General features: G+C 56.4%; 1 protein-coding gene across 4 annotated transcripts; it reads right to left on the reverse strand.

The window, feature by feature from the left end:
- VEGFA (vascular endothelial growth factor A) lies at nt 6,171-22,240 on the reverse strand. Of its 4 annotated transcripts, none has more exons than XM_018038496.1 (8): nt 21,114-22,240; nt 18,076-18,124; nt 14,723-14,919; nt 13,859-13,935; nt 13,487-13,516; nt 11,516-11,569; nt 10,280-10,411; nt 6,171-8,138 (listed from the first exon to the last, which is right to left on the reverse strand). In XM_018038496.1, exons 1-8 carry the CDS (start codon nt 21,177-21,179, stop codon nt 8,117-8,119), a joined length of 627 nt encoding a protein of 208 aa, XP_017893985.1. In that variant the 5' UTR covers nt 21,180-22,240; the 3' UTR covers nt 6,171-8,116.

A 23,152-nucleotide genomic window follows, 5' to 3' on the forward strand; every position in this document is an offset into this window, starting at 1 on the left:
GCATGTGAGGAAAAGCCGCTTCGGGCTGGCCTCAAAGGCCATCACTGCACCTCCGGAGGACTTCCAGCCTCAGGATGACTGCATCAGCTGCAAATGGGGTGGAAAGTGGGGCCATGGTCTCCCTGCACGGAGTCCTAGGAGGTAACAAAATGGGGTTTTCAGAGGGGTCAGGCAGGGCCCTAGGAGGGAGGTATATGTTGGCATCTGCCCGACTTGGAGCCAGACCTAGGGAGCATCAGGAGATGTGTGGGGAAACATCAGGGCCCAGCCATTGTTGGCTCAAAAATGGTACAGAGAGAAGTCCTGTGGGGACTGTACACACATCCTGGGAGGCGGGGAAGGTTGCAGGCCCTGAAAGGACACCAGTATCCCATGATTCCAAATATCGATAGCAGCCAAATGAAGGTCGGGGGGTGCCTTCCTAAGAATGCTTTCCGTCTTTATCAATAAAGAAATGTCTGGACTTCCCTGGTGGTCCAGCGGTTGAGAATCAGCCTGCCAGTGTGGGGGACACGGATTCAATCCCGTTTGGGGAGACTCCACATGCATGGGGGCGACAATGCCTGTGTGCCCCAACTGCTTAAGCTCGCTCATTCTAGAGCCTGTGCTCCGCAACAAGAGGAGCCGCTGCAGTGAGAAGTCCACGCATCGCAACTAGAGAGTAGCCCCAGCTTGCTGCAAGCAGAGAAAGCCTGCCCCCATCGACGGAGACCCAGCACAGTCAAAAATAAAGAAATAAATAATTTTGTAAATGAAACAAATAAATGTCTGACAGCAGGGGTTTTGTCTTCTTCCCGAGACTAGAAACTCTAGGAGGGCAGGGAGCAACCTGAAGGCAAGGACCATGTCACCCCACCTCAGCCTGGGAGCTCCCTGGGGAGTACTTATACTTTCTTTACTAACAGACTGACCACCCAAAGGCAAATGCAACCTTTTAACACCTGTTTCAGATCTCATGATCCTGAATAGACCAGGCCCAGTATTCCTCCCATAGGCACCTATGCCCAACGGGGCCTTTTCCTTTGACTCCCTGCTCCCCTTGGTTTTAGCTCATCCCCCTTCTGAATGACTCCCATCCCCTCCTCTGCAGATGCTCAGCAAGGCCCTATCTTTCCCTTGCATTTTCCCTTTCCAGGCAGATTATACATATTAACTGATTCCTTCCTTGCCCTCCCCCTGTTCCCCATGTCCTGATGGATAATGTCCTGTGCATGTAGCTGAATTATCTTCCTCCCAAGAACCCTGAAGCCAGTGTGGTGGAGGCTTCCAAAGGTCATCTCATCTGGCCCCATCTTTAGGCTGGTACACGCTAAAACTGGTCCTAGTAAGAGTGAGTCCATTCTGCAACAGGGCACAAAATATATGGTTGGTAGTCCAGAAATGGCAACCCACTCCAGTGTTCTTGCCTGGAGAATCTCAGGGACAGGGGAGCCTCATGGGCTGCCGTCTATGGGGTCGCACAGAGTCGGACACGACTGAAGCGACGCAGCAGCAGCAGCAGCAGCAGCAGTCTATATGGATAAAAGGAAGGAAAGGAAAGAGAAGACCCCATAGCCTTTTCCCCCAAATCTCTTGCACTTCTCTCTCTGCCAGTTCTTCTCAGCCTCTAGCCTCTCTCTCTCATGCTGTAAGTGAGGCCCACTTTCTGTTAGTGAGACTTCAATAAAACTGAGTCACTCCTCATTCTAGAGATCTGGACGATACTTTGTCCTGCCTGGGTCAGCCTTTGCCCTGAGTCTTCCCACCAGGGCAGACTGCTGCTGGACTCTGATTCATTTTTAAATATCCTTCCTGGGACTTCCCTGGTGGTCCAGTGGTTAAGAATCCACCTTGCAATGCAGAAGATGTGGATTCGATCCCTGGTTGGGGAACGAAGATCCCACATGTTGTAGAGCAACTACTGAGCCCGCATGTTCCGGAGCCCATGAGCCACAGCTACTAAAGCCAGCACACCACAACTGGAGAGTTCATGTGAAACTAAAAGATCCTGCATGACACAGAAAGACCCAATGCAGCCAAAGAAATATTTTAAATAAATAAATATCCTTCCTTCCTTGAACCTCCTTCTATACCCTGAGACCATCATGCATATACTAAAGCCTTATGGATGGGAAGGGACTACAGTCCTAGACCCAAAGAAATGGCCCTTTCGGTGGTTCAGATACAATCAGTGGGTAGCAATTACACCAACACTTCACACTTTGCGACAACGGCTATATATTTACTCACAACATTGTACATTTGGTAAGAAGATGGCTTCTCTCCTTTATGTGTCATTGCAAAAGTGGCTCACCTGGGGCTAGAGAGTCCAAAATGATCTCTCTCACATGTCTGGGGCTTCAGCTTGGGGTGGTTGGAACAGCTGGGGGCTACCTGAGTCCCTCTCTTCCTCTCTACATGGCCTCTCTCTCCAGCAGGGTAGTTGAACTTCCTTACAGCATGGCAGCTGCCTTCTAAGGCTGGGGGAGGGATGGAAACTGCAATGCCCCTTAAGGCTGAGGCCTAAAAGTCCAGCACATCTTATTCTGCCCCATCCTCTTAGTCACAGCCAGTCCCAGGTACGACAGAGGAGAAGTAGATGCTGCTTCTTGCAGCATGCAAGCCTAGGAGTGGGAAGAGCTGCTGGCAGCCATATTTGGATCCAGGCCACCACAGCAGTCCTAATACATGAAACCAATCCAGAATCACCAAGTTCTGTGTGGATCTATCCAGCTTCCTTGCAGGAGGGAAAGAGTAGGCTGGTGGGTTCCTGAGAAAAGCAAGTGTTCCTGAGGCCTTTTGGGGCTGTGAGCTGGGTAGGTTGCCCCTGAGGGAAAAAGGGCTCAGGGCTCAGGGTGGGCAGAGCAGAGATGAGAAGGAGCTCTGGATCTCCAGGGAGACAGTACCACACCAAAGGGGAGAGTGTGAGTCCCACAGTGGGGAGAAAAGCTGGGACAGCTTGGAGCTGGGCCTTGGAAGGTCCTTGGGGAAGGCTGCTGGGGGTGCATGAACAGTTCTGCTACAATTGGGGGGTGCAGTGTGTACATTTCATCCTTCTTTCCTTCCAAGTCTATTTAAAGACTGTTTCTCTTTTCCGAGGCCGTGTGTTGCAATCCCTTTCGTGCTTAGATTTCGGATCTTCTACTGATGAGCTCCAGCCCCTAGAGAAATCTCTTGCCTTGCCTTACCACACTTGGGGGAATTTGGCTTTCAGCCGTGGGGTTGGCCACTACCACATCCTCCCCCTGTCCCACTTTTCTTGTGCCTGTTTGTATTCGGTCTAGACAATTCGTTTTTATTTGTGGATGCTCTGCCCTAGCCTGGGGCAGCTGTGGTGAGGTGGGAAGAGCACTGGAATTGGAGTCAGAAAAGCTGGTTTAAATTCTGGTTTGGCCATTTACTGGCTGGGCGTCAATTCAGGCAAGTTATTTAGTCTCTCTGAGCCTCATCTGCCAAGGAAAAATAATGAGCCCCATCTCCAGGGTGGCTAAAAGGAGGAACCAGGGCCTGGCACAGAGAAGAAGCCTTCTAATCCCCTCACCCAGCCCTGCTCAAGTCTCCACCTGTTAACAAGCCCCTCTACCCACTACCCCAGCCAGAGCCAGCCATCACCTACCATCCACAGTCCTGGGATGAAATAAACCCTCTGTCACCTGGCCTCAGTGTCAACAATGTCAGTCAGATTACAAATGTTTATTGAGCATGTTCTACATCCCAGGCCCGTTCTAGGAGCTGGAGATACAACACTGAACAAAACAGATAAAAATCTTGGTGCTCACGTTGCTTGCATTCTAGTAGTTGGGGAGACGGGGGGAGGGTAAATTTTAAAGCTACACTGTCCAAAATGGTAGTCACAGCCTCACGTGTATATTGAGCACTTGAAATTGTAGCTACACCCAACTGAGATATTGGATGAAAGCAAAATACATATTAGATTCAAAGATGCAGTAGTGAAAAATGTAAACCCTCTGATTGATCATTCTTACATTGATTCGATGTTGGGATGATATTTTAGATATGTGGGGATTAAGTTAAATGTATGATTAAATGAAATGTCATCTGTTTCTTCTTACCTTTTAAAATCTGGCTCAAAGAACATTTTAAATTACGTATGTGGTTCACATGATAGTTTTGTTGAACAGTCCTGTTCTAGAGTACGTTAGTGGTCACACGTGCCATGGAAAAAAAAGAGGGATGATGAAAAGAGGACCCCAAGTATAGAGGGAAGAAGGGATGTTGACTATAAGTGCATTGGTTAAGATGGCCCTGCTGAGAAGGTAACGAAACTTGAGAAGTGAGAGAGCCCCACATGTCATGTCTGGGGGAAGGGAACTCCAGGAAGAGGGAACAGCATGTGCAAAGGCCCTGAGGTGGGAGCGCTCCCACGGTCCCAGGAACAGAGAAACCAGTGTGGCTGGAGCCCAGTGGCCAAAGTGGGGTTGGAGGTCATTGAGTCAGGGAGATGGAGGCAACACGGATGATGCAGGGCCTTTTAAGGCCATTGCATGGACTTTGGCTTTTTTCTCCGAATAAAACAGAGTCTGCAGGGTTTCGAGCCAAAAGGTGATATGATTCAGCTCACAGTTTAACAGGCTCACTCTGGCTAACTAGAGTGCAGGCGAGAGAAGAACCTGGGAGGCCAGGTGGAGGCTCAGGCAAGTATCCACTTGGGGTGACAAGAACCTGACCTCACAGGGCCGTTGTGTGGATTGTTAACCAGCAGAAGAGCTGCCGGTAGCAAGTGCTTGGAAAATGAGCACTTAACTAGGTCCAGAGCTGCCTGAGGGCAGGGACTTCACCTCCTGTTCCCCCGCCCCCTCCACCCCCAGCGTGGCCAGAGGAGGCAGGGGGTGCCCTCCCTGATCAGCCACTGAAGCCACTTCTACCCCTCTCAGGGCATATCCCCTGGGAGGATTTCAACAGCCTCCTGTGGCCTCCCTGCTGGTATGCTCCCTCTTTAAAACCCCTCAACTGCTGCTCATCCCCAGGTCTAGGCTCCTGGCACCATGGGCACTACAGGAGGGGCTATTCCTACCTCTCTCTCCCACCTTTGACCCCTTACCCACTCCCTTTCTGAGCCCCTACTCCGTGCCTTTGCTCACACCCCCTCATCTGCCTGGGATGTCCGCTTCAACCCTTCTGCCCTCCCCTCCCTGTTCTGTCATCTCCTTCCCACTCACCATTACCTAAGGGTAGTATCATAAGCAGACCCCCTAGACTCCACCACCTGCAGTCCTTTCCTACTCCAAGCTGGATCAAATGTCCCCCAGACCCTAAATGTTCCCTAGAGGTCCAGTGATTAGGACTCCATGCTTCCACTACAGGGGGCACAGCTTTGATCCCTGGTCTAGTCAGGAAACTAAGATCCCACCTGCCACATGGCCAAAAAAAATGACCCCATCATCTTTTACGTATTTTTCTATTTGTGAATTTATAATTCTGTGTCTCTTCACCCACCCTCACCAGACATATGATGGTTGGAATTGTCTCATTCATAATAGCATCTCAAGCTCTGGCACCATGGCTGGTGGCCCAATAAACAAAAGAAGCTAGAGAAGTGGACTTGGAAGCATTGCTTATAAATGCCAAAGTCCCAGACAGCTTCCACCTTCCCCGGGACTGCACGCAAGACAGGCCTGAGCAGCAAGGCAAGGCAGGGAGTTCACTTAGGGGCAAGCAGAACTTGGGCCCACCTTCCAGAGGTTCAAGGAACTGGAGAACCACCATGTAAAACTCAATTACACCCTGGGGTTACAGGCCCCACATGAGTACTTCTTCCCACTCCCAGCCTGTTGCAGCCAAGGCTCCAGCACCAAACCCAGACCCTTAGTGGCCTGTGGGAAGCAAGCCCACATAGCTAGCTTCTTCCCTGACACGGGACACCACCTGGATCACACAGTACCTGATGGCAGCACTACTCACTGCAGGGACCTTGGCTCCAAAGGAGCTGTCTCTCTCGCCCCAGTTTCCATAGATGGCAAAGAATGGATGAGCTCCCCCAGGACCAGCCCAGCCAGAATGGAAGGACTCTGGCCCCAGTACAATGAAGTGGGTCACCCCATAGCCTATACACCTGGAACCCCTTTCCCAGACCTCAGGCAAAAACCATGTTTCCCATGGGAGGAGGGAAGGGGGGTGCAGGAGAAAGTCTGGAACAAAGATTCAATGGAGAAGGAGAAACCAGGAGGAGCTTTGAGATCAGAATTAAATTCTTTAATACAAAATGTTTTTTTCTTTAAGATATATCTGTATTCCTTCGTTGTTGTTTAAAAATAAATATGTACTACGGAATATCTCGAAAAACTGCACTAGAGACAAAGATGTGATGTTAATATCTTTTTCCCCACAATTATTATGGATAAACAGTAGCACCAATAAATAAATGATAACAAATATTAAAATTAAAAAAGGAGAGAGATTTAGTATGTAGAATTCTCTATTTTTTCTTGTTTTGTTTTTACATATAAAAAACAGAATAGCAATGTCTATTTTATCAGAATCACATATATACATAAACATATATATATATATATATATATATACAAACACAAGTTGCCAAATATATATATAGTATGTAGATGTATATTGAAACCTTATTTCAAAGGAATGTGTGGTGGGGAGCCAGGGGAAAGGGGAGGGCAGAGTTGAGTGTTAGCAAAATTAAATATCTGTTCAGGACAAGCTAGTGACTGTCACCGATCAGAGAGAGAGATTGGAAACAGGAGTTTTCTACACAAAGACCAGTACAAACAAGAGAGAGCGAGAGAGCAAGAAATACATCTCATAAATAGTTGAAATTAAATATTAACCAAGAATACTGAAAAAAACCCTACTCTTTAATTAAATTAACTGTTTTAATTTCTAATTAAAAAGGGATATTAAATAAGTACCGTATATAAAACACTTCTCTTTTCTCTGCCTCCAGGGTGGGCACGGGGATCCTGCCCTGTCTCTCTACGCCGCGGGAAGGGTTGGGTCAGGTGGGGTAGGGTGGGGTGGGGGGATAGAGGTGGGTTAACCACTCACACACACACAGCCAGGTCTCCTGGAGGGGACAGAACTAGTGGTTTCAATGGTCTGAGGACATCGGGCCCTCCTGGGCTGCACCCAGGGAGCGAAGCTGGGAGAGGGCCAAGGCAGAGGCCCTTCCCTCGGAGGACCAGCTGTCACCGGGGTGGCCCTTCTTCCACCAACGTCTCTTCTCTTCGCTGAGACATGTCGGTGGCCTCCTGGGCATCTTGGAAGCAGGTGAGAGGAGGTGAAGGCTGCCCAGGCTCCTGAGTCTTCCAGGCAGTGCCCCGGGGTGGAGGGGCAAGATGCTCACGGAGGGGGTCTCCAAAGCACAGCAGTGTTCCGAGTCTCCCCCAGACTCCTGGTCAGAGCCAGCGTCCTTGTCCCCTGTACCTGTCAGCTGTCTTTCTGTCCGTTTGACTCGGGGGAGAGGCTCGGGGCCAGGGCTGGGTTTGTCGGTCTTCCCAAAAGCAGGCCAAATTTGCCCCCGTGCCCTGGCCTTGCGCTTTCCCAGACAGGGGAGGGGACCCTGGCTGCCGTAAGAGGGACAAAAAGACGGTGCCAGACTCTCTCCTTCCGTCCTCCTCCCCGTCGGGATCTGGGCGGGGTCATTCTCCTCCCAAATCAAGTCCACAGCAGTCAAATACATCCAGTGAAGACACCAATAACATTAGCAATGTTAATTTTTAAAAAAGAATATATATATTTTATATATATATAAAATATATATATTTATTTTTATATATATAATATATATATATATATAAATGTATGTATGTGGGTGGGTGTGTCTACAGGAATCCCAGAAATAAAACTCTCTAATCTTCCGGGCTCGGTGATTTAGCAGCAAGAGAAATAAAATGGCGATCCAATTCCAAGAGGAACTGTGCTGGGTCACCCGCCCATGAATGCTTCTGCCGGAGCCTCATGCTCCGGACCCAAAGTGCTCTGCGCACAGCCTCCCTCTTCCTTCATGTCAGGTTTCTGGATTCAGGATTGTTCTGTCGATGGTGGTGGTGGTGGTGGTAGTGTGGTGGCGGCGGCTATGGGTCGTTCTGTGTCAGTCTTTCCTGGTGAGACGTCTGGTTCCCGAAACCCTGAGGGAGGCTCCTTCCTCCAGCCCGGCTCACCGCCTCGGCTTGTCACATCTGCGGGGACAGGGGAGACAAAGGCTGGGGGTCAGGGCCAGGGAAGGGGCTCTGGTGGGGAGGCTGCAGCCCCCCCTTTCTGCAGCCCGAGGCGGCAGTGGAGAAGAGAAAGCACAGTTCTAGCCTCTGGGAGCCCCTGCCCAAGGGCCCCCTCCACCACCACCTAAGCAGGAGCTAAGCCCGGGGCTCCCAGGCTGCCCTCTGGACTCTACAGCCCAGCTGCGACAAGACAAAGACAGGATGACATCTCATCACAAGCAACAAATGAACACGTCCCCGAGAACAGTCCCCGCTTGACATTTAAGAGCTGACGAGTGAGTAAAGTTGGACCGAGTTAATCAGCAAAGCGTCCCTGCCGGAGATGTTTCAGGGCGGTCCCTATGGGGCTGGTCTGGGGGAGCGCGTCGGGGAGAGCAAACGATGGGCCTGTGCAGGGGCCAAGTAGGCCAGCGGGCTGGGGAAGGGAGGCTCCCGAGGGACGGGGACCCAGCAGGGCTTGAGACCCCCGGGAAGGTGAGGGACACACCTCCCCTCTCTCTCTGTGCCCACTGTCTGGGCCTCCGCGTCAGGCCCCGGGCAGCAGACTGCCTTTCCTTCTCAATGCGCTATTTAACTTAGGGTGGGGGAAGCAAAGGGGACTCCTGGAACTCTCCCATCATGCTTCAGGCCAGGGGCGGTTTACCTTTTACCCTCCCCATGTGAGGAAGGACCAGAGCAGACCCTCCCTTCTGAGAACCTAGAAATGGGGATCTAAGCTTCCAGTCTGAGGACGGACATTCCCCCATACAGCCAGATCAGAGGAGGACTTCAGATAACTTCACTTGGCCTCAGGTCACTGTAGACATCCCCCAGTCCATCTCTCCAGAATCATCACCATGGTAACCCTAAGATGGTGAGTCCCTTATCTTCTCTGAGGCCCCTGGGAGATGCAGAGACCCCCTCATCCAGCCCCAGGGTGAGCCAGAGCCCCCACCGCTCCAGCAGAGTGTACACTTTTGGTCTTCATGTACTGCCAAGACAGAACCCACAGCAATACCCCGGGGCCTGGTTCCCAGCCTCCCCCGACACTCACAAACCACAGGAACGTGGGGGATGGGGAAGACAGCCACACTCGAAGGACCTTGTTAATTAATGAGGCATTTGGACTAGATGGGGGTGGGGGGCAGGGCAGGGGTTGGCCCTGGCCCTGCCTGGGAATCCCCATTAAAGCCTCTCATCCCAGGGTGAAGCTTGCGCTGGCCCAGAGGGCTCCCTGCCTTTGAGCACAGGCCAGACGGTCGAAACGCCATCAAAGGCATCAAAAGACTGCCAGCCACCAGTCATGGGCTCCTGTTCCTGTCCTCACCCCTGAAATCGCTCATGCACTCACTCACCAGGCTGACACTTCCCTGGCCCCCGGTGTGCACAAGGGACAGAGGTACACACACCCGGGGGGTCACACAGATGAATAAAACCCAGGCGTGAGGGACTCACAATCTAGTGTCAGGAGAATGTGCGTGTTTCCTTCCATTCACCCATCCTAAGGAAATAACAGGTGGGCTGTTCTGGGTTGCTGCCATGATGACCGGAGTATTACAGTATCAGCTGTGCCCTGACAGTAATCTCCTATCCGCCCTAAACCAACAGCCAGGGCCCACGCTTTCCAGGCCCCCAGTCTGAGGATGCACTCAACCCCTGTCCCCACAGAGAGACACTGAGGGGATGAGAAACCCAGCGGTCTGCACGTTGTAGAGGCAGCATGCCCCCCATGCCCGGACGGGCCCTCCCTATTAGCAGCAAAGGTAGTCATCATCAGGAACAACAGCCACCAGGAGCAGGACCACAGGACACAACACTCAGCTTGCGTCCACACCACCACAGGAAGCCACGCGGGCCTGCCCACTCAGGCAACCAGGGCAAGCTCTGAACGGGCCCTGCCAGGCTGGCCAATGCCTGCCGCCCAGCACAGGAGGCCCCCATGAGCAGAGAAGGCAGCAGTCACCAGGCAGGCAGCTAGAAGCAGAGCAAGCAGCTGGCAACTCTCAAGTGCGCGCTCGCTCACTCTCTCTCTCTTACTCTCTCTCTCTCTCTCTCTTTCTCTCTCTCTCTCCCCATCTCTGAGCAAAGCCCCTCTCTGACCTGCTCGCCCTCTGGGAACCAACCTGCAAGTACGTTCGTTTAACTCAAGCTGCCTCGCCTTGCAACGCGAGTCTGTGTTTTTGCAGGAACATTTACACGTCTGCGGATCTTGTACAAACAAATGCTTTCTCCGCTCTGAGCAAGGCCCACAGGGACTGCAAAAGGCAAAAGGAAAGACATCTAAGCTAGAGCGTCAGCAGAGAGAGAGAAACAATCCGTGCAACACCCCCACCACGCCCGCAGCTGTGCCCCACCCGGCTCGCGGGCCCCCACGCCTGTCCACGCCCTGGAAGGCTCCGATGCCACAGCGGAAGACAAGAGAGAGCGGCGGAAAAAGAGGCAGCAATAACTAGAAGCCGGCCCGCAGGAAGCGGCGACGTGGCCGGGCAGAGTGCGAGGAGCGGGCTGGGCTATCCCACGGGCACAAGTGCAAGTCTCAGGCCACGGGGCCCAATGGCTACCATCCCCAAGAAAGCACACGTTGACTCTCCAACCTGCTGGGGATGCCCATCGGGGCCAGCTTCTCCCTGTGTGAGGGCTCACACCCCGGCCCCTCTACCAAAGGGCTGAGGCAGGGAGTGATGGCAGGCCAGGCCACTGGTGGCCAGAGGGTCCCCTACTGCCTCAAACCCAGAGGAAGAGGCCACCCTTGGGGAAAGCTTCTGGGAGTGCCACGGGTTGGGCTGGAATACGGGGCTCCCCTCTGGAGGCCCCAAGTCCGCGAGGAGGGGCCTCAGGGGTGTTTGACCCCACGTCCTCCTTCAGCCAACAACAAGCTGCCTCCTGTCATCTGCGCCCCTTCCTCACACCACATCTACCCTCCCCACCCCGCCCCCCAGCTTCCAGAGAAGTGTGGAAGCCTAGAGCAGTGGAAACCAGTTGGGTGAGCAGGCATCCGTGCCTGGCACCCGTGCCAACATGGGCCCGCCACCAGTGCCCAGTGGGTGAGGGAAAAGGCGGTGCCCCAGCCAAGCCAGAGCCCCCCTCCCTGAATCCTGCAGGCCCACTCTGCCCACCCTCCCGCCTCCAGCCCTGGACCGGTAATGCCACCACCATGCCTACCCCCTCGGTGCCAATTAGTGGAGTGAGAGTGAGAGAGAGACACTGGGAGGAAGGAGGCTGAGAACTGGAGAAGGGGACGGGGGAGGAGGGGGGCAGCTCTGGGGTCCTGCAGGTGGGAGTTTGACTGGGGGCCGAGGAGGCTCCGGTGGGGGGAATGAGACGGCAGCGGCACCACGTACGCGCTCCAGGATTTATACCGGGATTTCTTGCGCTTTCTTTTTTGCCCTTTGCCCTTTCCTCGAACTGATTTTCTGGAAAATAAAAAAACAGAGACAGACAGAGAGAAAGCGAGGGGGAAGGGGAAAGGAAAGGAAGCAGTGAGGGGCGCAGGACACGTTCCGGGGCACACGGGAGAGCTTGCACACAGGCACACAGGTGGGATGGGGACGGGGTGGCAGGCACTTTGAAGGCACTTTAGACACCCTTGTGGGGGGGGGGAGCACAGTGGCTTCACCCACTTTAGCCACACCCTAGCAAGGCTGTGAGTGGGAACCAGAGGCTGGGTGGAGGACACCGGACCTGCAGGCCTCCACACTCGTGGTGTCTCCTGGTCCCAGGCGGCGGGGGGGGGGGGTGGGGGGGGGGCGGCGGCGGGGGGCAAAGCTTAGAGGCCCGGCTCTGTGCCCAACAGCCTTGAACAGGTCTGACCCTGAAGGTCAGGGGCTCTGGAAGGCAGGCCAGGATTTGGGGAGGAAGTCAGAGGCCTGACTGGATGAGGGGCAAGGGAGGGCGTGTGCATGCGTGTGCTGCAGGCACCTTCTGCCTTCACGTCCAAGTACAACAGTGAGGGGTCCCTCCAAGGGCCCTGCCTCTGTGAACCCCAGTTGTGGGGGAGCAGCTATCTTGGAGCTGGCACAAAACCAAGGGCAGCACATGAAAGGCGCCAGCTAGCCCAGCCATAACCTGGGCCGAGAGGCGGGGCTGGGTGCCCTGGGAGCCCCAGGCAGGGAGCAGGGCGGGGTGGGAGTTAGGGAGGCGTGGGGAGGAGAGGCCTGGGCGGCACTCAGCAGCAGGTCCTCTCCCCAGCCTGTCAGAGCCTGCTACACCATCTCACCAGACTCTCTTCCGAGCCCAGGCGAGCCCCCACTCTCCCTGTGGGCAAGGCAGGGATTTGGGGAACGGGCAGGCGGTGGTTGCGGGGGGGGGGGCAGGCTGAAGCCTGTCCCCCTCAAGGGAACCAGCACTCTCTACACCTGCCCACACCCCCCACCGCCAACACCCTCACCAAGAATACCCCTCAGGAGGACAGCCACAGGGGACCACAGGGGAGAAGTAAGGGGGGAAGGGATGGAGGAGAGGGAGAAAATACTGGAAGAGGAGGGTCTGCACTCACTCGCACATTCTCTCTGTGCCTGCTCTCCCCACTCACTGCTCTATAGCCACAGCAATACTGGAAGCTGGGGGCTTAGGGCAGAGGCAAGGGGTCGAGGCCACTGGGGCTTCAGTGTCACCAGAGTGTTGGGGGGCAGACGGGATGGTGGGTGGGAGCAGGGTGGAGGTACTCTCTCTCAGTCTCTTCCCCTGCAGGCTCTCTCCCATGCCAGCTGCTCACCCCATCCTGAAGGCTCATGGCCCCCAGACCTCTCCCCACCTGCTCTATCCTGACCTGACCCTCCACACTGAGCAACTGGACGCCTCAGAAGATGGCCAACATTCACCTCTGTCTCCCTGGCCAAGGGGGCTGAGCGGCTCTGGCCTGTCTCACTCCCACAGGAGGGCACGCATCAAGAAAACACCCAGCTGGCCCCCCAGTCCAACTGTACCACCACTGTAGCCACTGAAACAGGCCACTTCCTCTAACACACAAAAACTGGCCTCTCTGCCACCCACTCCCTCTCCTTGCCGTGGGTGATGGGAGGCCAGAGCAGGCCCAGGAGCCAGCGTCCACGCTGGCCCCACACGCAAATCCCGGCCAGGAATGGCCCAGAGACGCATCATCTCTTCCAAAGGAAGCTCCAGGCACCAGGCCGGGTTTTGTCAGTCATTCTAGAGCTGTCATCCTAGGGCTTGCTCCATCTTGCTGCTGCTACCACGAGTCCCCATGAAACCAACTCTCAGACCCAACTGACCCCCCATCAGACCCCCACCCCCGAGAGAGGAAGCCAAGAGCCCCAAACCAAGACAAACAGTCAAGGAGAGGGAGAAGGGCGAAAATCGTGGCCACTTACTTTTCTTGCCTTGCTTTATCTTTCTTTGGTCTGCAGTGGGTAGAGAAAGAGAAAAGAACAAAACAGAGAGGAGTTCAGCTGGTGATAGTAACAGTAATAGTATTTATGATACATCAGTACAGTTTTAATCTCTTGACATATAACAACTCACTTAATCCTTATAACAATGCTAGGCAGTACGTAATACTATCATTGTACCCGCTTCACAGATGTTGAAACTGAGGCACATTAAAATAAAACTGAAATGCCCACAGTTATACAGCTGGAGGGTGAAAATGGGCCAACATGCTTAACTCTGGAACATGCTTAACTCTGGTCCAGAACAAGCCCCCTGCAGCTGTTCACTGAATGACTCCCAGACTCCATCCTCACCTGCATTCACATTTGTTATGCTGTAGGAAACTCATCTCTCCTATGTGCTGGCTTTGGTGAGGTTTGATCCGCATAATCTAAAGGGAAAGGAAGCAGATCACAGAGGTTAGTGACCCAGCCAGCCATACCCGGGTGGGAAACCCCATGGCTCCTGCCACTCAGCACCCAGGGGTTCTACAGAGCAGAAAAGGGTGGTAGAAGTGTGGGGGGACCAAGGGCTCTATCAGAAAGAGCCTCAGGCCCACCCCAACTCCTCCCACCCTGCTGACCTCAAGGAGCCCCTGCTTCTCTTGAGGGCAGACAAGTCTGCAGGGTTGGCCAGGCTGGGAATTCAGGTCCTGGGTTCTTGCCTCTCCCCCTCCCTCCCCTCCTGTTATTCCCTCCAGGCCTCACCCTACCTCCAGGAGCCATCCAAGAGCCACCCACTCCTCCCTGGGGTCTCAGAGTTCCCTCCAGCCCCATCCAGGCTGAGACACACCCCGTCACCAGGCTTCCCCACAAACCATACTCATCCAGCTTCCCAAACAGAGCCCCCAGGGAGGTAGGGCTGTCTTCCTCCAAGAGGGGAAGGGAGGGGCTCCTGTCACAGGTGTCAGCCCTCTCCTGAGCCCAGGGGGCGGAGGTTAGGAAGGAGGAGGAGGTGATCAGGGGTTGCTGGAAACCTGGGCTCAGAAACACAAGCATCTTTTTCTCCAAACAGGGTCAGACGCCCACATCTCCCCTTGACTGACTCCGCGGCAGGAGCTGGGCAAGGCAAGCTTAGCTCCTCCCTTTAAGAGCTGCCCAGGAAAGGGCTGGGGAACACCTGTAGCCAAAGCCTGGGGGCCCGCCCCCGCCCCACCCCAGCCCCCTGCCAGTGCCCACCTGCATGGTGATGTTGGACTCCTCAGTGGGCACACACTCCAGACTTTCGTCATTACAGCAGCCCCCGCACCGCATCAGGGGCACACAGGACGGCTTGAAAATGAACTCAATCTCATCTGGGTACTCCTGGAAGATGTCCACCAGGGTCTCAATGGGACGGCAGAAGCTGCGCTGGTAGACATCCATGAACTTCATCACTGTGTGGGAAGGGGGTGACACGTGAGCCCAGCAGGTCACAGAAGAGATGGCCGGCCCCGCTCTCCACCCACCTCTGCAAGGCCTCTCCTTTCTGTGAGAGGTAACCACCATGGGAAAGGCCTTCCAAACATCTAACTTAAGTGTCTTGGGCCGCGGCTGAAGTCCTTCCCTGACTTTCCACCACCAACACTGATGAAGACCTGTGTTTCCTCTAAAGATGACATGGTGTTGTCAGGTCCCAAGGGAGTCACCCTGCCATATCTGGTCCCCTTGCCTCACCATGACAGCCAAGCTGATTCCTAGGTCAACTGTGAGGCCAGAGGGCAGTTGGGGTATGTGTATACCTGCTGAGGGTCTCTAAGCCTCCCATTCAAGGAGGAACAGCCAGCTCGGCAAACCTGCTCTCCATTTCCCTCCCACCTCCACAGCAGCCGCTGCACCATTAGCTGACAGCCACTTAAAGAGCGCTTCTTCTGTGCTCTGGCGCTGTGTACAGGAGTCCGTGATGTTATCCCAGACAATTCTCCCCCCATGGTACTGCAAGGTTCTAGTAGGACCCACCCTCCCCCTGGCTTTACAAATGGGGAACTAGAGGCTTAGAGAGGCTGAGTAACTGGTTCCAAGGCCACACTGTCATTAAGTCACACAGTTAAAGTTAGCTCTGAACATCAAAGCTTCCCCAAGCCAATGTCCTGTGAAACAGAAGGGGAGCCTTGGGGGGCACTTTGCCACCTGCCAGACCCCCTCCCCAGATATGGGCTGAGGAGGCAGTGGGCATTGGCCCAGGGGCTGGGTCCGCCTGGAATCAGCAGGTGGCTGTGGGCGGGCACACTGCGCTGGCCCTGCCAGCCACCGATAACCCCACCCAGGAGGGCAAACTGCTTGCATCATGGAAAAAATGGTGCTGCCACTGCAGTCACAGAGAGCTTCTAGAAGCTGATCTGGAGGGAGACCAGGGTAAAGACAACTTCCCAGGCTGGCCGTGGAGCCTGGGGTGCACCGGAGCATGAAGGGGTGATTCTGGGCCACAGGGGTGGGGCCCTTGAGAACACATGAAGTCAGGACTCCGAATGGCTGCTTCAAATTGCAGCCTGGCCTGCTGCTCCCGGTCACCCCTACATCACCACCACCACGGAGCAATCCTGTCCCTGAAATGAATTTCCCCTATACAGAAGGGAAAAAGCAGCACCCAGCTAGTGAGGAAGCCTGGGCCCTGGCCAGGACTCTGTGTGACCTTGGGCCAGTTCCTCCCTCTCTGGGCCTGAGGCTCTGCATATCTGTGTAAGTGAGTTGGGTGGATCGCTAAAGACACCGAAACAAGAGGCTGAAATAGAGGGTTTTGTCTTCCAACTCCAGCCCCAAGAACAAGCGCCCTTTTCTCAGCCCAGGAGACACAAGGTTGGAACCCCATCACGGCATCTCAAGTCCATCTCAAGTCTCCCCTCACTCCTCTCGCCAGAGGTGTGAAGGAACATGAGCCTGGGGGTGGTGGGAGTATACAGTGGATTAAGGATAATGGGAGGAGCTGAGGGGAAGAAGGAGAGGCTACAAGTGTGAAAACAGGAAAGAGAACAAAAGAGGCTCCTAGACTCGTCTGAGGTTTCTGCTTTCCCCATCCAGACAATGGGCACAGAACTCTCCACTGCTAAAAGGCTTAGGATCAAGTGTCATCAGAAAGAGTATAAACCAGAGCAGGGACCTGAAGAAGTCCTTTTCTAAGCCAAGTCTATATTGAAGAAGATGACTAATCAAGAATTCTTGACCTGACACTTCACCCTGGTTGGGAACAGAGGTGGCCAAAACTTTGGGGCCACAAGAACAGGACAGCAGAATGGTCTGGCCTGGGTCATGAGTTGGTAGCTGGGGATAAAAAGATCCAAGGTGGAAATTTCTTGGAAAAGCTCCCTGGGATCCCTGAGGCCCCCCAGGAGGTGGAGGGGGAAACCTCATCGCACCCATCACACCCCAGCTACTGTCTCCAAGGAAAGCTGTCCTGCTTTTTTCTCAGGCGTGGGCGCACATACACTCCAACTTCAGACTCATGGCTTTCCTTATTTCTTGAAGACAACCTTTTTTCCCCAGCAGACAAAGACCATTTGTCTCGCCTCTCCCAGACCACAGAGAGGGACCACTGGAAGCTGAGGGGGCTGGGTGCACCCTGGAAGGGGCACTGTCAGTGGCACAGCAGGGAAGCCAGGCCCTGGGTCCAGGAAAGGACCCCTTCCCCCCAGGTGAGGAAGGAGGCAAAACCAAGCAGGCACCACCAGCGGCCTGGGGAGTGTAAACACTGGCTCTGGCCACCACCTGGGCTACCTGATTCGGGTCTGGGAAACTCGCCTGGAGGAAGACCCCAGGGCCTTTCCTTCTCAGAGGCAGAGCACAGGAGTAGAGGCTACATTCAGTACTGGGGAGAGCCAAGGCGACCCTAGAGAAATGGGAGGATCCGTACTCCAAACCACAGTGAACAAAAGGCAGGCAGACTCGGGCTGGGCAGAGGGGCGGGGCTCCCGGGAGCTACCGCCAGCCCTCTGCTGGACCGAGAGGGAAGTTCACAAGCACCCAAACCTGCTCCTCAGGAGGGCATGAGGAGGCTGTGGGGCTTTCTCTCTCTACCCCCAGAGGAATGTACACCGGCGCGGAGGGGGTTCCACGAGGCTGCACCCTCTGCACCTCCAGCTCATGCACAGCCAGCAATCGAGACAGCAAGGGTCACAGCCCCCACCACACAGACCCCACAGGTGGGACCCGGCCGGGTTGGAAGGGACATGGACTATTCATCCTCCCCTGGGAGCAGAGGGGAACGAGGAATACTGCCCTTGACATCTGGGATCCTTGGATACTATTTATCTTCCTGGCTGTGCTCATGGCTCCCTCTCCAAATAAAATTTTACTGGAAAGAGCAGAGGAAAAAGACCACGAGTTCTATTTCTAGCAGCGGTCTGAGTAGGTCAGAGTCCCCCGGAACTGAAGGGTTAACCTCTCAGCACTCACCCTTTTCCTTTCTAGATCTCCTTGCTAGATCACCAGCCCCAGTTTCCTATGCCCCTTTACCCCCACAACCCCGCCCCAACAGACCTTCCCACCCATCTGCTGGGGGATCAGGGAACCCCATCCATGTGCAGGAGGGGTGGGGGCCAGGGTGGGGGGCCACTTACCTTCATGGGGTTTCTGCCCTCCTTCTGCCATGGGTGCAGCCTGGGACCACTGAGGACAAAACAAAGAGCGAAGAATGGGCAGGGGCAGGGGCAAGGGTGCACAGGCCCAGCCAACCCGCCCCTGCTCCCTCCTGGAATCCCTCCCAGCCTGGAGCCTCTGGCTTCTCCCGGACTTCTGAACCGAGCAGGGCACCTCCAGGGGCTCCCTACAGCACAAAGCACCCCCTCTCCGAGCTGCTCCAATTCTGAAGTCAGGGAAGATAATGACTGACCAGATATTGGGGGTGAGGGGCTCTTAGAACAGAGGAGGAAAACACCAGAAAGCAACGATGTTCAGGTCCCCGCCCCTCCCCGACATTTCCCTTCCCCAGCTCTCAGCGGCCCCTTGCTGAACTAGGACAAGTGAAGTCCCTCAGCCCCCCTGACTCCCGGGTCCAAAGCCATGGGCAAGTCTTAAGGTCAAACAGGAGGACAAATGTGGACTGGGGCAGGAAGGAAGGACTAGGGGTGAGAAAAGCAACATGGTGACCTTCCCCTGCTGACATGACAAATACCAGGGTGAGCTGGTGCTGGGGCCAGGGGTGGTGCGGAGGGCCGCAGGGCGCCAAGCACCCTCCCCCCCTCAAACACTTCTGTTCTCAGGAATACGTAGTAAAGCCACAGGTTGCCTAAAGAGTAAAACCTGGGAGGAAACCCTGGGGGAAACCTGGGGGAGGGGAGGGCCCCGTTTTTCCCTAAGAACCAGTCTCCCCAGAACCTGAATGTATCTCCAAAGCCCCGAGGCTCACACTCCCATCTCATTCTCTGGCTTCTTCTCCGTCCCAGACTGAGGGGGTCCCCAAAGTCCCTCTCACCTGCTGGGCACCTTCCTCCAAAGGCAACCAGGGAAGCTTTTAATGCCTTAGCACTGCCCAACCCCTAGGGGGCCCCCTACACTCCCTAAGCCTGAGGCTTCTGGTTGCTCCCCACCCCCACCAGATCATTCCTCCCCTCCCCAGAAGCTGTGAAGGTCAACTAGCCCGACCATGCGGACCTGACAGCACCCGGCAGGCGAAGGCTTCTCCCAGCCCTTCCAGAGAGTCTCCAGTCGTGGCCACCTGCCCACCCCACCTGCCCCTCTTTGGGGCAGATCCAGAGCAGCAGAGCGGCACTCTAGCGCACAGAACTGCAGACTCTGCAGAGAGAGAGTCTGTCTGCCTGTCTCTCTACCCACACCCTGCTGCAATACACCCCAGACCCCCAGCCTTGCCTCCAGGGCCAAGGTCAGATAACAGTTTCCAGGATCCCAGATGGACAGCCTGCCACTGCAGCTCCCTCAGGGACCTCCATGCCCAGGGGTCTCTGCCTGAGCCCCTTACCCATCTCCATGGCACCACTGTTACTCTCTGCCAACATTCCTCCTATGCCCTCCACTGCTCCTGGGCCCCAAAGAGCAAAGGGGTCAGAAATTTCATACCCCCTCCAAGGCCAGGGGGCACTGGGAGGGGCAGTTCTGGGCGGGGAGGGGCCAGGTGCCCTTCTCTGGGGGCCTCTGAAGGTCACACTGTGGCCAGGCAGCCTCTCCTCCCCCTCCCCCCCCCTCCCTTGGAGGCCTGGAGCCAAGGCCTTTGTGCCAGGGTCTGAGGAACTCCTGGTGGCAGCAGGGACCCCAGCCCGTTTCCTTCCTTCTGCCTCTCCAAGGGCGCTCTGAGCAGAAAAGGACCCCTCAGGTGGTTTGGGAAAGCAAGCTGGGTGGGCAAGTTTAGAGTTCCCAAAAACCACCTGCTCCTACTCCAACGCCCATTTCACCAGAACAAAGTGTGTTTGCAAGGCTGGCAGGAGCTCCCTCCAAAGGTTCGGGGAGGGCTAGTCCCACACTGCCCATGTCACAGCAAATTTCAAATCATTTTCCCAAAAAGTGCAAAGTGGAATAAGGACACCCTTTAAACCCTCCCTGCGGTCGCCCCCCAAAAAGCTAAAGCACAGCTCACTCGGAAGTATGGGGGAGGGGAGGGAAGCAGACTGTCACCGAGTCGGGACTTTCGGTAGAGTCTCGACAAAGCCCCGGGCTGGGCCGGGTAGCCCGACTCCTGACAGTGATCTTTCTTTCCTCGGAGTCTGGGGCTGAAGAGAGGTTATGTGGGTCTTCTCAGCAAAAGGAAGTTAAAAATAAAGGGGTGGCGGGGGCTTCTATTCGAGCAGGGGAGGAAACTGGGAAGGGGGCGTGAGGAAATGCCTCCTAGGAGGGGTTTAAGGGCTGGGGACAGCGGGAAGGCACAGGGGTGGTTCTCCGGGTCCTCGGCGTGGGGCTACCTCGAGAGGTCACCTTCCCGCGGAGGGCCGGCGGGGGGAGGGGCGCGGCTCGCCGCCGCGGGTTCCCCGCTCGGGCCGCCGCGGCTCCGGGAACACGCGGCCGGCCAGGCCCGGGCTGATGTAATCGGCTCCGCGCCGCGCGCGCCCGGCCGGGCGGGGGAGGGCGGGCACCGAGCGGGACGCGAGCTGGGACGGGGGGGTTGGTGCGGCGCAGGTGGCCCGGCGGAGAGGGGGGTCCCAAGCAGCAATCCACCCCAAAACTTTTCCCCAACTCGCGGCGAGGGCCGCAGAGATCGAGCGGCAGTGACAGCAAGCCCCATCTCTCGCCTGCCCCCTGCCCCCTCCACGCTCTCTGCCCTCCCCGGGTCCAAGGTCCGAGCACCCCCATCCCTGCCCGCCAGGGCTCCAGCTCCCGCCCCAGCTGCCCAGACTTCCAGTTCGTCGGGAACCAGCGGCCGGGAGCAAACTTCAGCCGCCGGCGGCAGCGCAAGCCCAGCCCCCTCAGCCGCCTCCTCCGGCTCCCGCCCTCCGCTGGTCGGCCCAGATCGTACGTGCGGTGACTCCGGTGGGTGGGCAGGGCCCGCGTGGGCGGTGAGACTCTATCCCGGTGCCCTCCCACCTAGCGCGCGCCCCCTCCCCCTACACCTACGAAGATAGAGGGGAAGCCGCGAGCCCGGTGCCCAAGGACCCGCGTGGGGCACGGAGTCCCCCACGCGCGCGCTCTCACGCACGTCCCCAGCCCTTACCTTGGCATGGTGAAGGTAGAGCAGCAAGGCAAGGCTCCAATGCACCCAAGAGAGCAAAAAGTTCATGGTTTCGGAGGCCCGGCCGGGGCCGGCGCGGCTCGCGCTCCCTCTCCGGCTCGGGCTGCGGGGCGGCCCGCTCTCCTCGGCGCCCAGGCGGGCTCCTCTTCCTCCCGGAGCCGAGGCCCGGGCCAGGGCCTGGGGCGCGCGCGCGGCTGGAGCACTGTCTGTGCACACAGCCGCCTCACCCGTCCATGAGCCCGGCTTCCGAGAGCCGAGTCGCCACCGCGGCCCCTTCTCCTCTTCCTTCTCTTCTTCCTCCTCCCCCTCCTCCGACTGCGGCTCCTCCCGGCCCGAGCGAGCACTTCTCCCGGTGACGCTCGGCTCGGCTGCCCCGGCACGGACCACGGCTCCTCCGGAACGAGAACAGCCCAGAAGTTGGACGAAAAGTTTCAGGGCAACGTCGCGAGCCCCGACCCCCTCCACCCCGCCTCCGGGCGCGGGCTCCGGCTCCTGCCCGCGGCTCGCCGCCGCGTCCACCGTCGGCCGCCGGCCGGGGAGGAGGTGGGCGCTGGGGCAGGGGGCGGTGTCTGTCTGTCTGTCCGTCAGCGCTGCTGGTCCGACGCGGGATCCCGAGGGGGAGGGCTCACGCTGCGCTCTGGCGGTCACCCCCAAAAAACAGGTCACTCACTTTGCCCCTGTCCCTCTCGTGTCTCGCTCGTCAGCGCGCGCTCTCTGACCCGGTCTCTCTCTCTTCCTTCACTTCTCTTTGGAGCTCTTGCTACCCTCTTTCTTCTCTGCTCGTTTCCAGAATCCGAAGTGATTTTGGGGGGGAGTAAAAGAGCAATCTCCCCAAACGGTCGGCCCGATTTAGTGGGGAATGGGAAGCAAAAATAAATTAAAACGGAAAAGAATACGGTTAAAAAAAAATGTTTCAGAAAAAAAGGAGGAGGGTAAACCCTGGATAAATGAATATCAAATTCCAGTGCGGAGACCCCTGGCCGGTGACCCCGCCGGTCCGTCCGCCTCTTCGATGCGTCTCCCGACCGAGCGCCGCTGCCGCCGGCTCCACTCGCCCCCCAACGCCGCAGCCTCGTCGCAGCCCGGCTGCCCCAAGCCTCTGCGCTCCTCACCGCTACGAGCCGACTAAAAAGAAGGCAGGCCCCGCCCCCTGGGCGTGTCGGGGCGGGGCCAGACCCAGCCTCAGCTCCTGGGTCCGTCCCCTCTGCGCCTCTGGCTACTACCTTCCCCTGGGGACACCGACCGAAGCCCGGGCCCCCACCCACCCCAGCAAAGGGAGTGCTCGATCCCCACCAAGGCGCACAGCCTGAACATTACCTATCGGCCCCCTCTGCCAGGAGACACACACGCCCGCGCGGTATTTGCGGGGCGGGTACAGGAAAGTGAGGTTATGTGCGGTCAGGGCTCCAGAGCTATTCCCTTCTCTATGCTGGGAATATTGGAGGGGGCAGGGGTTTGAGGGAGTCGGACAGGGACGGGTGGAAAGAGAGACACACAGATCCGTTGGAATCCTGGGGTGACCCCTGCCTTCTCCACCCCTCGCCAAACACTCTCAACTACCCGCCCCCCCCAACACACATAGTCACAGGCGTCCTCACTCACGCAGACGCTGCATCCCAAGTTCACCCAGCTTCCCTGTGGTGGCTGAGCGCCCCCTAGTGACTATCGGATGCACACCCCATCTCAAGTTCAAGAGGCCTTAAGAAGAGGGTTGAGGGAGATTACCCCTGACACATCCCCCTCCACCCCCCGTTTCTGACCTCTCAAACAGTGGCACGTCTGGTCCCACGTGCACAAAGCCCAGTGCTGGGCACAGAGGGCATGATGTATCCATCCGGACTCTGTGCTCATCTCCCGGCCTCATCTGGCTGGCTGACATCAGAGTTAGCTGCAGCCAACAGGCTGGGGTGACTGGGGTCCTTTGGGAAGTGTTCAGGGAGGCTCCCCTGGGGGGAAGTATTTGGCACTATGTTTGTGGGGCTGAGAACAAGAAGCCATGTGGTTCTGGGGTTAGTCAATGG

The sequence above is a fragment of the Capra hircus genome, chromosome 23 (genome assembly GCF_001704415.2).
Source record: "Capra hircus breed San Clemente chromosome 23, ASM170441v1, whole genome shotgun sequence".
Classification (NCBI taxonomy): domain Eukaryota; kingdom Metazoa; phylum Chordata; class Mammalia; order Artiodactyla; family Bovidae; genus Capra; species Capra hircus.

Excerpts from the sequence above, each read along its gene's own strand:
- VEGFA (XM_018038496.1), bottom strand. The coding sequence starts at position 21,179 with ATGAACTTTTTGCTCTCTTGGGTGCATTGGAGCCTTGCCTTGCTGCTC. Across the intron at positions 10,412-11,515 it reads AGAAAGCGCAAGAAATCCCG|TCCCTGTGGGCCTTGCTCAG; the intron begins GTATAAATCCTG and ends TGCCTTTTGCAG. Across the intron at positions 8,139-10,279 it reads TTAAACGAACGTACTTGCAG|ATGTGACAAGCCGAGGCGGT; the intron begins GTTGGTTCCCAG and ends CTGTCCCCGCAG.